This window comes from Electrophorus electricus, chromosome 6 (assembly GCF_013358815.1).
Source record: "Electrophorus electricus isolate fEleEle1 chromosome 6, fEleEle1.pri, whole genome shotgun sequence".
Classification (NCBI taxonomy): Eukaryota; Metazoa; Chordata; class Actinopteri; order Gymnotiformes; family Gymnotidae; genus Electrophorus; species Electrophorus electricus.
The window spans coordinates 8,755,337-8,770,798 of NC_049540.1; the positions used below are offsets into that span (position 1 = coordinate 8,755,337).

The window sequence follows — 15,462 nt, forward strand, 5'->3', positions numbered from 1 at the left end:
ATGCAGGCAGTGACATTAATCTGCTATTATTAATCTCTCTCCTCCCTCTCGTTCTCTCTCTTTCTCCTAGGTATACCTCCACTCCCTGCTTTCAGGAGAGATAAATCACCAACGTTGGAAGGCAGCATTGTGCCTGAGCGTGATTACCAAACTTATAATTGGTCGGTGTTGCTCTGAAGTTGATGAATGCAGCCCTGCCCTTACTTCACGAGTGAGCGGAGCTTCATCACGTATTCCGACTGCAGTGTGCCTCTGCCAAGCCCTGCAGCCTTTAATTGAAATATCCAACATGCATGACAAATGAATCTAAAGCCACCCAATGCTGCTCTGTCAGACCGCACGTTTTCCCTATAGGAAAAATGCTATGCGGAGCAGCTCCACACTGAAAACAGATGATTGAACGATTTGCTGTATGGATTTCTGCAGCATGGCGCCACCGAGGGAGGCTGCGCGGTTTCTGCCGTGCGCGCGTGTGCGCGCGTGTTTGCGTAAGCGCGCGTGTATGCGTGCATGCTGAGTGGACAATTCGTCAAAGGAGCAGGGCTGTCACATTTCCCCACAACTTATTGGCAGCTTCAGGCTGATGGAACAGTAGGCCTTGAACACAGCCGGAGATGTCCAGACAGCCATCGATTGGTCAGGGGTTTATGGACTGCTTTTAGTTGGAGGGGTTTGTCATGGCTCGCTTTAGCCCTGCGCTGGCCTACAGATTCCCCAGGGGGAGCTGGACTAATCGCAGAGTCAGAGACAGACTCTGTCGACCCGGGTTACGCACGACGGCCAAGCTCAAGAGGACGAATCCACACGTACCACAGAGAGGGAAAGATTAGCATGAGTTTGCTAACAGAAAATGAAAATGGGTCTCCACAAGAAGGAAAGTAAAAGTACGTGAGAAAAAATGAAGGTCTTACTGGAGTCCTTTGCTGTCTCGACCCAAATGTGCTGCATTTTTAATATGGGTAATTACTTTGTTGAAATGTGTTAATATTTTGTGAATGAAGAATGGTCTACAAAACATCGATTACAGGTGTTTGCCCAGGGTTCCTAGCAGTATTATGCCACCGCAAGGCTCTCTAGTTTTAGACGTGTGCACACTGTCTAGATCCAGGCAAAAAGCTCACAAGGTCAGAATACTACCTCCACGACTACCAAGCTCTGAGTGGAAATATTGATTAGGACCTCTCATCATGCTTCACCCAGAGCCAAAATGAATAGGGACAGCTAATAAGACAACCTTGCAAGAGGCTCTTGTTCACCTCACCAGGGTCCCGGAGAAATGCCAGAAACAGACCTCTTCAGAACGGAACTTCTAACACTGCTTCGTAACTGCATTCTTCAAATACCTCTTCAGAACTCAATTCTGTTGTGATGTGTCTAATTAATCTTATTGTAGATAATCTTGTTCTAGCCAAGGTTCCCCAAGTGTTCTCCTTAAAATTCATAAGGAAAACAATCCATAATACCGTAAGACTGGTTTTCAGCAACTGTTTTAATTTTTTATTGATTTCAGCGACTAAAGTATTTCTTAGCAAAGATATTCCCCTTTTTAAGGGTAATAATTATATTCATGTTTTCATAACCACAAGCTAGTTAAACAGTAGTGCAAAACACATTTTACCCTTATTAAAAACAAGACATTTTTACTGGTTTACACATTCAAGCTAATTTTAAAATCAACCCTATCACCATTCAGTTTCTTTAAATGACACTCTGCTCTATGCATGCACACACACGCGCGCACGCGCACACACACACACACACACACACACACACATGTCTGTCTTTTAAATGCCAATGCTCTCTGGCAATCTAAAAGGCTTCAGGGATATAATTAAACGCAGCAGAAATGAACAAACTTTAGCAAGCATGGCTCCACAGATTAATATTGCTAAGCCCTTAACAGACCCTAACTTGGGTGTATTATCATCAGAGTGATATTTAATTAGTCAATTGACTTGTCACTCACTGAAGACTATTAAAAGGTCCTTATAGAGAAGTCTAAGCCACAAAGCCCTGCTCAGCTCCTAATGGATCTTAGCTTTGACCATACACATGCACTCCAGCAATTGCTTTCCTGGGTCTTTGACTTCAGGCACTACTTTCTCTTACCTTACTGCTGCCGTCTCTGAACTGCTTGGGAAGTCATTGCTCGCGATCAGAAGTCATCATCTGTTGACTGTGTGTGCATATGTTATGTAGCAGATTAGGTGGGAATGGGTTTTCGGCCTGGGGACAAACCTTTAGCTGTGCCTGGTTTAAATTAAAGCCCGCTGTTCTGGAGGATAATGGATGTCTTAAGATTTAGAGTTATATCAAGTTGTTCGATGTTTCTACAACATTCTGGATGAATGTTGCGTGTTTGTGTGTGTGTCTGTCTGTGAGTCTTTTTCTACGCACTAATAAGCAGCCTTCACTTGTGAGTGTTCTTTTTAAATATCATTAGCCAAATTAAAGAGCCTCATTAATTATTGAGTGCTGTGATCTGACAGTTACTTCCCATTTAACAGAGAACTAATTATTAAACAGATACATTAAACTGATTGAAAGTACTCCTGTAAAACTCTTCTAATTACTCATGAAATGTATGTTTCCATCATTAAAGTTCTCAAAGTTATTATTTAGTTCCTGTTGTGACATTAACCACTAATTAAACTTAATAAATTGTTAACAATACCAGTCCTCTGAGGGGTATGAGCAGCTCTACGGTAAAGTTGGAGTCCTGTTTGATCCATGAACTTTGATAAATAACATTAGTTTTAATGCTAGAATATTAAAGTGGGAAGTGAAAAGAAAAAAATGCAATAAAGTGTGAAATGGAGAAATAAATATTCATGGGAGACTGAAAGAAAAGCTAATTAAACTATTTTGCGCTGAAGTGAAAAAAAAAACATAATTTATCCTAAATCACTGTTTCTGCTGAGCATTCATTTCATTTCTCATTCATTCACTTCTGAATCATGGCAGAGAAATCGAGGTGTCTCTCTGCACAGTGATCAGGAGCTGAGCTGCTGCTTCAAAACGCTGATCATTAAATCCCTCTACACTACACAGGGCTGGTTTGTTTGTATTTTAAATTAAAGAGTTTTCAGCAGGGAAATTCCCTTGTCATTCCTCCCTTTTCTGGGAGAGGGTTCCATGAATCCTATGAGCACATGTGGGAAATATAGATAGACAAATAGATGGATTGATAGATAGATAGATACATCAAACACTTTATTGATCCCTGGGGAAAATAGTTTTGTCATAGCCACATACAATTCCCATCGCATCACTACAAACATTAAGTCCTACAAGGACACAAAGCTACCAGTCATTAAGTGATAAGCTGGTAAATGGCAGGGTGTATAACGGTAAAACATCATGTTACATTATACCTGATGTGTCACCGTCTAGACCACAATAAAGTGCTGATAAGTAATAGCCATCAGGTAAAACAAATAAATAATTTTTTTTTGTGGCTACACATTTTCCTCATGATTGTTCATGAAATCTAACACAGGGCAGATGAAGTAAAGAAGCTGTGACAGTGCAGGGCGACCCCGCCGCCGAAGACCCACTGAAAGCAGGCCTCTGGGGCTGTGCAGAGCTCTCCATGGTGCTGAATGAGACGGAACCCGGTCACCACTGTTGTTTTGAACTGCAGAGAAACCAAATGGGGTGGAGGCGGGGCCTAGCAAATCACGCACAGCTGGCACCTACTGAGTCCTCCCCAGACTCCACTTGGGTTGCAAATGCTAACGGCTCTGCTTTCTTCCTCATTTTTTCTCTCCCTCCCTCGCTACTGTCTCGAAGATTGCTAGAGAAGGATGACGTTGCCACAGTGCAGACTCAGGAGGCGCAGCTGAAGAAATGCTCTTTCCCCTGCCTTGTTGTCTGCTGGCACAGAACTATTAGCTCCAGTTAATTTGCTAACCTTCTATCGCTGTGTCGTAATAAACACACCCAAAACTCTTGGGTTTGATGTGTTATTTGCTGGTTGTTTGTGATGCCTTGCTCTCCTCTCACTCCAGTGCTCACAAGTCTTATAATGGTGGGTGTGAATCACCTCCTGTACCACTTTACTCCTGCAGCAGTTATTAGAAGCAATTATTAACAGCAGTTATCAGAAGGAGTAATTAGCAGCAGTTTTGCTACTATCTTCTACTGCTCTCTAGGCAGTCCAGTTTGGTAGTGATGGACTAATCCAACCTTAATAATGAGTCAGTTTGATCTGCTGGTATCTCCTGCCCTTGAACACTGCTGCATAAAAGATGGTATTGGACAAAACCGACTGGAAAGAACATCTGTAGGATCCTGCAGCATATATTGAAGGCCCTGAGCTTCCACAGAAAGGCCTCCACCACCTTCAGCCTCTCTTGCAGGGCAGAGATAAGGGCTGGCAGGGTCTTAATTTTTCTAAAGTCCAACACCATCTCCCTAGTCTTGGCCACATTGAGCCGTCGGTTGTTCCAACACCTGGTCCAAAACAGTTTTGCAAAAGCACAAACTGGCATCTGGGTGCCATGTAGTAAACCAGGCGATAATGGTGGTATACACCTACATCTCCCATGGCTTCTCACCAAGTAGCGAGGGCTGTATGGTGTTAAAAGCCCTAGAGAAGCCTCAAAACATTACCCTCACACCGCTGCCATCATTGCACATGTGTGAATGGACTCTTTGCAACAAGTAGATAATTGCATCATCAACACCAGCAGGGTGTCGATAAGTAAGTTGCAGAGGTCTAGTGATGAACCAATCATGGGCTTGAGTCGGACTAGAGGCGGCCTCTCCAGGCTTGAAATGTTTAAGCAAGTGAAAGTATAACAAGCACAAACCTCCTCCTCTCGTGTTTTACCCCATCTCCAAGTGCATTTCCCCTCATGTATGCGGTCGACCAATCAGATTAGAGATTCAGCAAATCTATATTTGCTTCTCACAGTGGCACGGGGTGCCGCCGCACATACGTCTCCAGGCAGGGGCTGGGGCATCTGACCTCTGTGGTTTCCAGCGTGCCTCTGATGCTTTCCCAAAGCCCATGACCCCTCTTCCCGCTGTGTTCGTTTGTTTGTTTGTGTGTTTGTTATTTCTGCGGCACGTCTTGCTTTGCCCAGTCCCCTCCCGCTACACACGATCCCAAGGTACCACAGACAGCTGCATTAGCTGGCTAGTGGTGGGAAGATTAGCCATGTTTGCTCTGCTCTGCCACGTTCTCTCAGAGCGAGGAGTGTCTCCACTCGACTGGGCGCCAGGGTCCTTCAGCGCTGGTATTCAAAGCTTAAATGCTCTGTGACCACTGGTGTCCTGTAACCTTTCTGGGTCACCGTTACTGATACTGGTGTAAGCTAAATGAGTTTGCACTGAGCAATCACGAGCACTTTTTTCCTCAATACCTGCTATCAATAGGTGGGAAAGATGAAAGACCTGCTGTTCCAGCTCATAAAAAACCTTCCTTCACCAAGTCTTTGAAAACTTAGAATTATTTTTCATCTTTATTTATCTGAAAACAAAGGTTGGAGTATACGCATCACTTGTTTATATGCAATACAATAAAGGAAAACTACACAGCTCCGTGAACTACATGAACTAATGGTCATAAATAACTAAACCTTTAAGCAGCGTATTACTTTTGGCATATACTATATAATACATGAATGTGTCTCATAACAGTTTAAATTTTCCTGTTAATGTACTAGCATCCCCTCAGTATATAATTTGCTGGCTGACAGGCTTTTAAGCTCAAATTTACTGCCTGATAAATAAACATTTAAAATAAACCAGCAAATTATTTGCCAGCAAGCCTTTTATTATGAACTGTGTGTGATATAATATCACTGAGAACTCTCACAATGAGCATTGGTACATATTAGCAATGGGAGAACAATATTAATGCTCATGTGTTCAGAGCGAAGCTGCAAAACTGCTTTTTACTTGCAGGAAACTAAATAAATAGCTGGTCTCCCAGAGGGTGTTCACATCAACAGCAGGTGTGGAGCCTATCACTTAGCATCAGACATGAAGATGTGACAGGCAGCAACATTGAGAGGGCCCGCCTTCAGGAGCTGTGTGGATAGAAACGGTATGAACTACGGTTCACACTGGGAGAGGAGTTCACTGCAAGCGATTCACCAAGTAGTGTTTACGCTTCAATTCAATAAACATCATCTTCAGAAAGAGTTTCAGAAATAAAATGTGCTGTCTGTCTCTCTCTCTCTCTCTCTCTCCCTCTCTCTCTCTCTCTCTCTCTCTCTCTCTCTCTCCCCCTGTGTGTGTGTGTGTGTGTGTGTGTGTGTGTGTGTGTGTGTGTGTCCGTGCTTATATTTTATATTTAGGCAGATAGTAGGTAAATAACAGCAACATGCTGACACATACTTCCAATACCAAAATTGTCACCACGGGACGAAACATGTTCAAATATTTATTATTCTAACATGTCTGCTCCTGTTGGTTTGGGCCGGACAGCCGCGGCACACTCACCGGACTTCGCCCGGGTCCTCGGTGACCAGCACGTCGGTCTTGCAGCTGGCGATGGGGTTGATGGACAGCTCCACAGGTGGCACCACAAAGCTCTTGCTGACCGGGAGCCAGAGGCCTTGTCCCAGGCTGTAGGAGGACCTACGTGGACAGGCACAACAGCAGTGGCCATCAGCACATGCCTGCCACGCTGACTGCCACTTTTTAACAACACAGCTGCTTGTCAGCAGGAAACTGGACCGCTCCGGGAGAAGCCAAGCCTGGTATGAGCGGAAAGGTACAAGCAGGTGTTGTGATAGCAGCAACAGTGTAAGGGAGGTCTGGATCCACTGCCTTATCCAGGAATGCTGATATCGGGAGAGATGGTGCTTGGGAAGTGTTGGCAGAGAAATAAACACAAATGTAATTACTACTACTATAAATAACATCATTATTAATACTTATTATTATTTTAGTAATGTGGCAGCTCAGTGGTTAAGTAATCTTTATAAGATTACTATAATAATTATAGTAGTTATTTCTGTTGGTATTATGCCTATTGTTATTATTAAGTGAAAGATTAGGGTCATGCAATATTATGGTCAAACTGGATACTTTGGCTGGATTCACTACTTCACCAAGCACTGAACCAACTGTCATTCTGTCCCACTGAACACATGGATGTTATATTATTTATGTTCATGACCTCTATGTGGCACAGCTGGGGTTCAAACCTGAACAAGCTCCCACCAGGGCATCAGTGAAGTCTGCTAGGTTGAAGATCAACACATCTGCTGACTCTGCTACCATTACCCTGACCTTGTAAACACCCCCATGAATACTGGTGTTTACTTTCATTCAAGTTCTTTGCTAAATACTCAGCGACAGTGACATTCTTGATAGAGCACTTAATGTTGTCTCCTCCTAACGGATCATTAACTCGCTAAAAATTAATCTACGTACCAACGAATAAGGAATATTAAGTGTATATCCTCCCTCTAAGTTTTACAAATCAGTCTTTACTTTCTTAGAAGTCACCCTGAATTTTCACTAACACACAATGATAGCGATTAGTGTGTAGCATAGAAACAAATTAAGCTTAAATGTAGCATGCAACTTAGGGGTCTTCCGAAAACTAAATAGCCATAATAAATTGTCATGAAAAACAAACACGTGAAGAAGCATTCCCGTAAAAGTAGTCATACTCAAGTTTGGTTATGGGACTTTAACGGATGAATAAATCTGCAGGATGGAGTACATGTGACCGAACCCTGGCATCATATGGAATTCATATGGAATTCCACATTTATTGTGCTACTTTTCCTGCCTATGGTCCTTGCCCATCTCTTGTCAGGATCACTTCTCTAACATCTTGGTCACTGCACACACCTGGCTCCTGACCTCCTGACCGATCGATACACAGTTCCACTCATAAATAAGACACCCATGGTTCTGTCCCTTTTCTCACCCATCAACTGGTGCTAGAGAGGCCATTGATCGCCTCCCCCTCCCTGTTATCAATCAACTATAGGGCTGCTGCATTTAATGATTGTGTCATCGGCCAGGAGAGAGCGAGGACAGTGCGGGTAAGTAAGGTGCGGGGGAGGGCAGTAATAAATTTGAAAGACTCCGCTTTTTGACTGCCATTCCTGTGCCCTGGCTAAAATGGTGGAAATTCAGCACTGTCGAGCAGTTTCTCATCCACTGCTTTGCAAGTTTGGAAACATTTACATCTTGCGCTTTGTTAATTAAACTGTGATGGACTGTTAATTGGCGAGGCAAGGAATTAGAATTGCTAAATGTAATGATGGCAAGCTACAGCCCAGGAAGTGCAATCAATCCAAACAAACCAATTGGGCCTATTTAGTAGTAAGCAGAAGTTCACAATGCTTCATATAAGCCACTTGTTAACCAAAATTTCCTATCAATAGTTTGGCAGCATCTGCAGTATGGTGTTTCTGTAGTAGATGCAGGTATATTGGGCAGTTTAATCAGTCTGTGAGCATGCCACGAAATTTGTTTACAAATGACACCAGTTGCTTGTTTTCCCCTCTCTTTTCAGATCAACTCCTTTAAATCTAAATATATTGCTCGGACCCCTTTCCCCAGGTTCTGAACTTTCCGGATGAGTCGGTTCTGTGCATGACTGGAAAGGTGCTTCTAACAAGCTCTCTGAGGTGCTACACTCCAGCCTCCATCTGTCCAGGATGTCACAGACAAAGTGCACATCAGGCAGGCATTCCTTCACAATGCCTGCTGCAGAAAGCTTCCAAAAGGGCTTTGGAACAGAGCACCGCCCCAGGCGAGCGTGCTCCTGGAGGTCCTCCAGGGACTCTCACCTATCCCTACCTACTGTGAATGTGGATTGGTGACCAGTGTGTGTGTGTGTGTGTGTGTGTGTGTGTGTGTGTGTGTGTGTGGGTGCGGGGAGGGTGCCCTATCTGAACTCAAGGGCCTATGGGAATTGCAGGCCGTCTGGCTAGGTACTGTCTTTCTAGTGGAGGCCAGCGTCTGTGTTTGGATAGGGAGGCGAGGACCTGGTTTCTGCTCACCTGAATATCTTCTCTGGGGCCTGCTCTCCTGTCACCAGATCATAACCCCTCTCCAGGTTCGAATAGGGCCATGGACTACCAAACCCAAGGAAAGAACAGACACATTTATATTACATGAAGAATGAATTATGTAAAACCACTAGAAAAATGTGATGTGATGTAACAGTGGAAAGACTCAATGAGGAAATACGGCAGCACGAATATACCCGAGCCTAATATAACACTCTAATTATACACTTTAGTCAGACAACTGTGGTATCCATTGTCATGTACACACTGTATCTAAATGGACCTCCTGTCCACACACTTGCCAGTGTGTAAGGTAAACGTCAGTGTGTAGAGTAAACAACAACTACAGTATATTTTCTTGTTCCTGAACCACATTCAACCATTTAATTAGGCCAATAGGAGAGACCAAGACTATGATCAGCTTCTCAGCTGGCCCAGTTTATTAACATACAGAAAGGAGTGCCCCTTCGCTGAGCTCGTGGTGAGATGATGAATCATTGTCTTCTGACCCTCTCCCTCTCTCCCTCCCACTTCTAGGGTCTCTCTCTTTCCCTCATCTCTCTCTCTCTTTCTTTCTCTCTCTCCTACTGGACCGGTCTGCTGCTCATTGCTCATGTCTGTCCCGTAGGAGGGCACGGGGGTGTCTGCTAGCCCCTTACCCCTCATTGCGGCCCCAGTCGGTGCGGACGCAGAGGTGCTCATGTTCGGGGTCAGGGGCGTAGCCATCCAGGCAGCTGCATTCTCCTGTAACGAGCCGAGCAAGAGACGCAGAAGTGACAGTTATTAATTTATCCTGAATCATGGCTGCACGTCAGCCTGGCCTCTCATCCGTCACATGTACCGGTCGCGCCCAACGAAGCCTTGACCAGCTCGCATTAACCCCAGTAGGCACACCCTGCTCTGTCCTTTACACTGGCCTTGTCCAGGATTTGACACGCCCCCTCCAACCCGCCTCTGGGCCCTAAAGGAGGCGAGCTGTGGAATCATTCATTTTAGGGGCTCTCTCGAGGGACATCGCAGCCGGTCCTCTGACACGCTGAGGAATGAAGTGAGTTTGTGAGCTGAGAATGCAGACATGCAGCACCACTGATATCAGAGAGACCTCCAGAGGGAGTCACACTTTAGAAAGCCAGAGAGGTTCCGCTCAGACAAGCACAGGGGTGAGATATTGAGGCAATGAAAGCTCGCAATAAGACACATGTGCGTCTTTATTTCCAGAAAGTATCTGGCAGCCTTCACTCACAATCAGATACCATGGTAGGTGAATCTATTCAATATATGAAGTCTATCAAAAGAATATTTAAAAAAAAAAGAGGATGTTTTAGTCTTTTGCACTGAAACCAGAAAGGTGTTCAGTGTTCTGCTTTCCATTTCATGCACACAAACACACACAAATATATACACATATGCACACACTCACACACACACAAATAAAAATACAAGAACAAACAAACCACACACACACACACACACACACACACACACACACACACACACACACAAAATAAAATAGCAGGTTCTTAGTTTTCAGCTCCTCCATGGGTCCCAGGATGATTTATGATCTGTCAAAAATATGAGCAGCAAGATTCATAAATCAAAAAGATTAAAAAGCAAACAAGCAAACAAAAAACAAAAAACAAAAAACAAAAAACAAAAAAAACAAACAAAAAGACCAAAATCTGTTGCCTTTGTGAGGACCTTTCATTTAGTTTTGCTTTACTTGGTTTGCTTTTCTTTTCTTTTCCAGCGGAAGGCTCTGCTGAAATATCCACCCTTGATCATGGGGGCTCTCAATTATCATTAACAAAAACACTCACAGTATCAGAGAACAGGGAAACCACCTACCCGAACAAACCACGGCCAGCGTGACTTTAAGAACATTAGGACTAGTCATTACATCCCCAAACAGTAAACCAGGCCCTTTAGGTCCAGTGTCCTATTTTAGCTTCTCTAACACCTTTGGCCCAGAAAGGCTTTAAAATTACCTGATTAGCTGAAGAGGAAATAACACAAATAAAAAATGTGCAGAGCATGGAGCAGAAAACCACCACGCGAACCACACAACCGCAGTGTCGGATCTACACACACCTGCATAAAACAAACCCATGCAGGCTCAGGACTACACACACCCCTGCACCAACAAACCAGTGCAGTCTCAGGACTACACACACCCCTGCACCAACAAACCAGTGCAGTCTCAGGACTACACACACCTACACTAACAAACCAGTGCAGTCTCAGGACTACACACACCCCTGCACTAACAAACCAGTGCAGTCTCAGGACTACACACACCTACACTAACAAACCAGTGCAGTCTCAGGACTACACACACCCCTGCACTAACAAACCAGTGCAGTCTCAGGACTACACACACCTACACTAACAAACCAGTACAGTCTCAGGACTACACACACCTACACTAACAAACCAGTGCAGTCTCAGGACTACACACACCTACACTAACAAACCAGTGCAGTCTCAGGACTACACACACCTACACTAACAAACCAGTGCAGTCTCAGGACTACACACACCTACACTAACAAATGACTGGAGCCTACAGTTCTGTCCTCAGCATGCACGGCTGCACACGGGTGTGGGCCTGAAGAACAGGTCTAGTAAACACTGCTTTTGGTTTCAAAGCCATTAGTATGTGTTTTCACAGCCATTCATATTTGTTTACGATGTTCCTTTGTCAGGTTTTCAAACGCCAATGTATCAACCACAAAGAAAATATTTCATTGTTTATTCTTCCAAACTGAATCAGTTTAGCGAGAAATCAGCTATTCCACTTGGCAACATTACTGCATCAACAGAAAAATAATTGTTTCATAGCACCAAGGTTATGAGGCATCATTACTCAGAAAGCTTATCATTCCAGACTTCTTCATTCAGCTATATGAATACTGTAAAACGCAGTGCAAATCCGTTGCCTTGGGGATACAGAACTTTGGAGAAGTTGTATATGAGAAGCACGGAGTGTCTGTTGAATGACTACGTCAACCGCAAACCCTCAAATGCTGGTGGCTGTAATAAATGGGGGAGTGAAGCAATATTACAAGCGATATTACAAAGCCCACGAGCTGATTCTGAATGTTGGTGGATTCATTTACATTTCATAAACAAGAGTGGCAAACTTGGGGGGTGGGGGGTGGTTAGGAGTACATAACAAAATCCAAAATACCAGCTCCTATGCTAGCAGGATGCTAAATAATGATAATTCCATTTAAATGACTAAATGCCAAGTTTGCTCCTATAGGTACATATACAGCCAGAGATGGTTCACAGCACTGTGAATAGCTAACAAAGGGACGCTAATCTTTATTACTTGGGAAATGAAAAAAATCCCTCCACATAAATTTACTTTTTTTTCCAGCACCAAGCAAGTAGTTTTCAGGATGATCACGGTAGCTTGCATTCTGACACCGAGCAAAAAAACTCTGCTCGCCATCATTGAACAGGAGTCCAAGTATCTTCAAACAATGCCAAGCAAGTAGTGTGTGTGTCTGTGGCTAATGCCCAACGCTATAGGACTGCACCCCGATCACTTTAAGATGGGGGATCTCGACATCTCATTCTCCTTCTGGCAGGAAGACAGCGTGGCAGCATGTCAAGGCATAATGATGGCAATGAATTTTATAACTGGGTATTAAATAATTCATTAAATAAGTTCATGACCCGGGTGCGAGATGGATACCTGTAATCCTCCAAAAGTAAAAGAAAAGAATGCTGTCAGAAAATCACTGAATTTTCACTCGACTGCTGGCGGTGGCTCTCACGGGAAGATATCACATTAATTTTGACTTAGAGATTTAAATTAAAATCATTTTCTGCAATGACCAAACAGATTCTGCCTATGAATGGTAACTCTTATAAAGTTCTTAATAACAATTTTCATTCTGCTGACAATTTGGAGCATTTACTGAACTCCTTTGGCACTTCAAATGCTAAGATATTTCTTGGAGTTGTTTCAAAACAACAGGGCTGTTTGTTTGTACTTGTAACATGAGTTGAACATCTCCTTAGGATAGTCTACCCACCGTATATACAGTAGCACTCAGTGGGTTGGAATGCCAAAGAGATATACTATGCTTCCTCCAGTATTCAACATTTCCATATGTTGGGGCTGTATGTGTTTCAGGAACGCTGACCAGAGCCATAGGCTAGCTATAAAAGTCAGGCAAAGGAGATTAAATTGATTGCTTTTCTCTTGTGCATGAAAATTCTAGGTAAAACAAAAAAAGAGATTGAACCTCTCTATCTCTGATTATTAATTTGTATTCGACAAAAGGGCGCTGAGACGAACTGCTAATAACCTTCATGGATCTACAAGTAAAAACATCACGTCGATCCTGCCAAGGACAGCGAGCCCTGTTAGCCAGGAGCTCACACTCACTGCCACACTGACATCAGCGGGGAGGTCGTCGGAAAACGCCAGCTGAAGTTTTGCTGCATACAATTGCAATGCCCCGATGTGTCACTCGCTGCCCTAAGGGGCTAGCGGCCGTTTGTTTAATCACATCAAATCACATCAAAGTTTATTTGTCCCATGCACACACATAACAGATAAAAATGTGCAGTGAAATAATTCCAGAAATGTTAACACCATCGACTCTGACCATCAACGTCTCTACCAAAATGTCAGACCTAGTTAGTTTCTTCGGCGTGTAAACATGGCTCTGGCGCTGGCATCGGGCCCCCTTCGTCAGACGTTTTTGGTGTTTTTCCTCGGCTTTAAATGAAGGGCCAAATGAGTAGTATGAAGCATAGAGGCGGGCGGAGAGCAGTGGGCCAGCCTCTAATCATCTCCTCCTTTTCTCTGCCCTGCGTCCGACTGGGGTGATTAATGATAGGTTTCATTAGAATGCGTTTCCAATCTTGCTAGAGGCCACGTGGGCAATTTTTCTGATTTAAAGGTTCATAGCATGGGCATGGGGAAAGAGATATTGTTGTCCCAATACATATTTTCCACTGTTGCACAATTTCAAGGGAAGCAATTTCAACTTCAGGCTTTTAAGAGATTCATCACATCACCCATGCCATCAGAAGTGGATGGACAGGAAAGCAAGCGTGTGTGTATGCAAGCATCTGTGTGTGTGCGTGTGTATGTATGAGCACATGGGAGGTGGATAAATCGGGCTGATAAACCCTGAGCACTGCCAAATGACAGAGCCATTTCATCGGCTATTAGCCGCATGTGTAGGGAAGACGGGGGACAAATGGAGAATATTTATAGCTGATGAACGCAGGGAGAAGCTCGACTCTCTTTTAATAAGTTCGTGGCCAAACAGCTTTTCTTCTCACTCCACCTGTGAGCAGGAGAAGTGGGGGATCTGAACCGATAACCCTGCGGCTTAATCAGGCCATGCTGGGATTGGGCTGGCTGGTAGACAGCCTCTCTCTCTCTCTCTCTCTCTCTCTCTCTCTCTCTCTCTCTCTCTCTCTCTCTCTCTCTCTCTCTCTCTCTCTCTCTCTCTCTCTCTCTCTCTCTCTCTCTCTCTCTCTCTCTCTCGTTTGGACAGTAATGTGAGAGGTTTTCCCCCTGTCCCCTCTGATGTGTGTCTGATGTGCTATGGTGTACAGATATATGAGGACAGAGGAGTTGAAGGGTATTTTGAGCAGAGTAGGTAAGAAGTTGCATGCAGGCAAAATAGCAACGTGGACTGAATGGGCATAAACAACATAATCACTAAGGAGATATGCTAATGAGATGACAATCAAACATTCAAATTCATTCTTAGCAGTAAACAATTTGAGTAGAGTGAATAAAATCATGTCCTCAAACAAATATGCTGGATATGCAAGGAATGCAGAAAAACACTTTAGAATAAATCAGTAACAAACCAAACTGAAACTACTATTAATTGCAATTAATAGTAATTAATAGTATGTTAATATTTTTAGAAAACCTGATCATGATGAAGAACACTGTCAAGACAGGTATTATTAAACACTTTGTAACAATTAGTAACAATTAAAATATGTTAATGAATATTTTTATGATCTGTACAGTGTTATTTTTAATTAATTACCTGACTTAGAAAAACTAAATAAAATACTTTTAAAGTTAACTTGGATATATTTGTGCATACACAATAACAGTTTCATATACAATATAGAATAGCAGCAGTCACAATCATTCGTTAATGGTTTTTTGTCACAGAGTAAAATGTTACCAATTTACCTGACAAAGAGCCTTAGTTTGCATTTAAAAGATGGACATCTTAAGTCACAAACAGGCAAGCAAAGAGGCCATGAACCGAATGTTTCCACCACAGAGAGAACCAGTTCGTCTCGTTTATCAAAGGCGCATGAACTCTGGAATTTATCCCTGGTGCAATGCCATTGGCCACAGGTGCAGCTTTGCTATTATGGTGCCCCATACTACAACAGATGCGTATCGGTGACATTTGTTTAGCATCCTCCACAGCCTGTGGCTTATCTCACGAGCAGGCATTTGACTTTCAGT

General features: G+C 43.4%; 1 protein-coding gene across 2 annotated transcripts in view; it reads right to left on the reverse strand.

Moving 5' to 3' along the window:
• LOC113587152 (astrotactin-2) overlaps positions 1-15,462 on the reverse strand; it is a 266,976-nt gene that overhangs the window by 105,822 nt on the left and 145,692 nt on the right. For both annotated transcript variants that reach the window (XM_035526959.1, XM_035526958.1), the window contains 3 exons: positions 9,650-9,734; positions 8,982-9,056; positions 6,454-6,591 (listed from right to left, as the gene is read on the reverse strand). In XM_035526959.1, the coding sequence (XP_035382852.1) occupies positions 6,454-6,591; positions 8,982-9,056; positions 9,650-9,734 (298 nt within the window). The remainder of the gene's footprint in view (positions 1-6,453; positions 6,592-8,981; positions 9,057-9,649; positions 9,735-15,462) is intronic.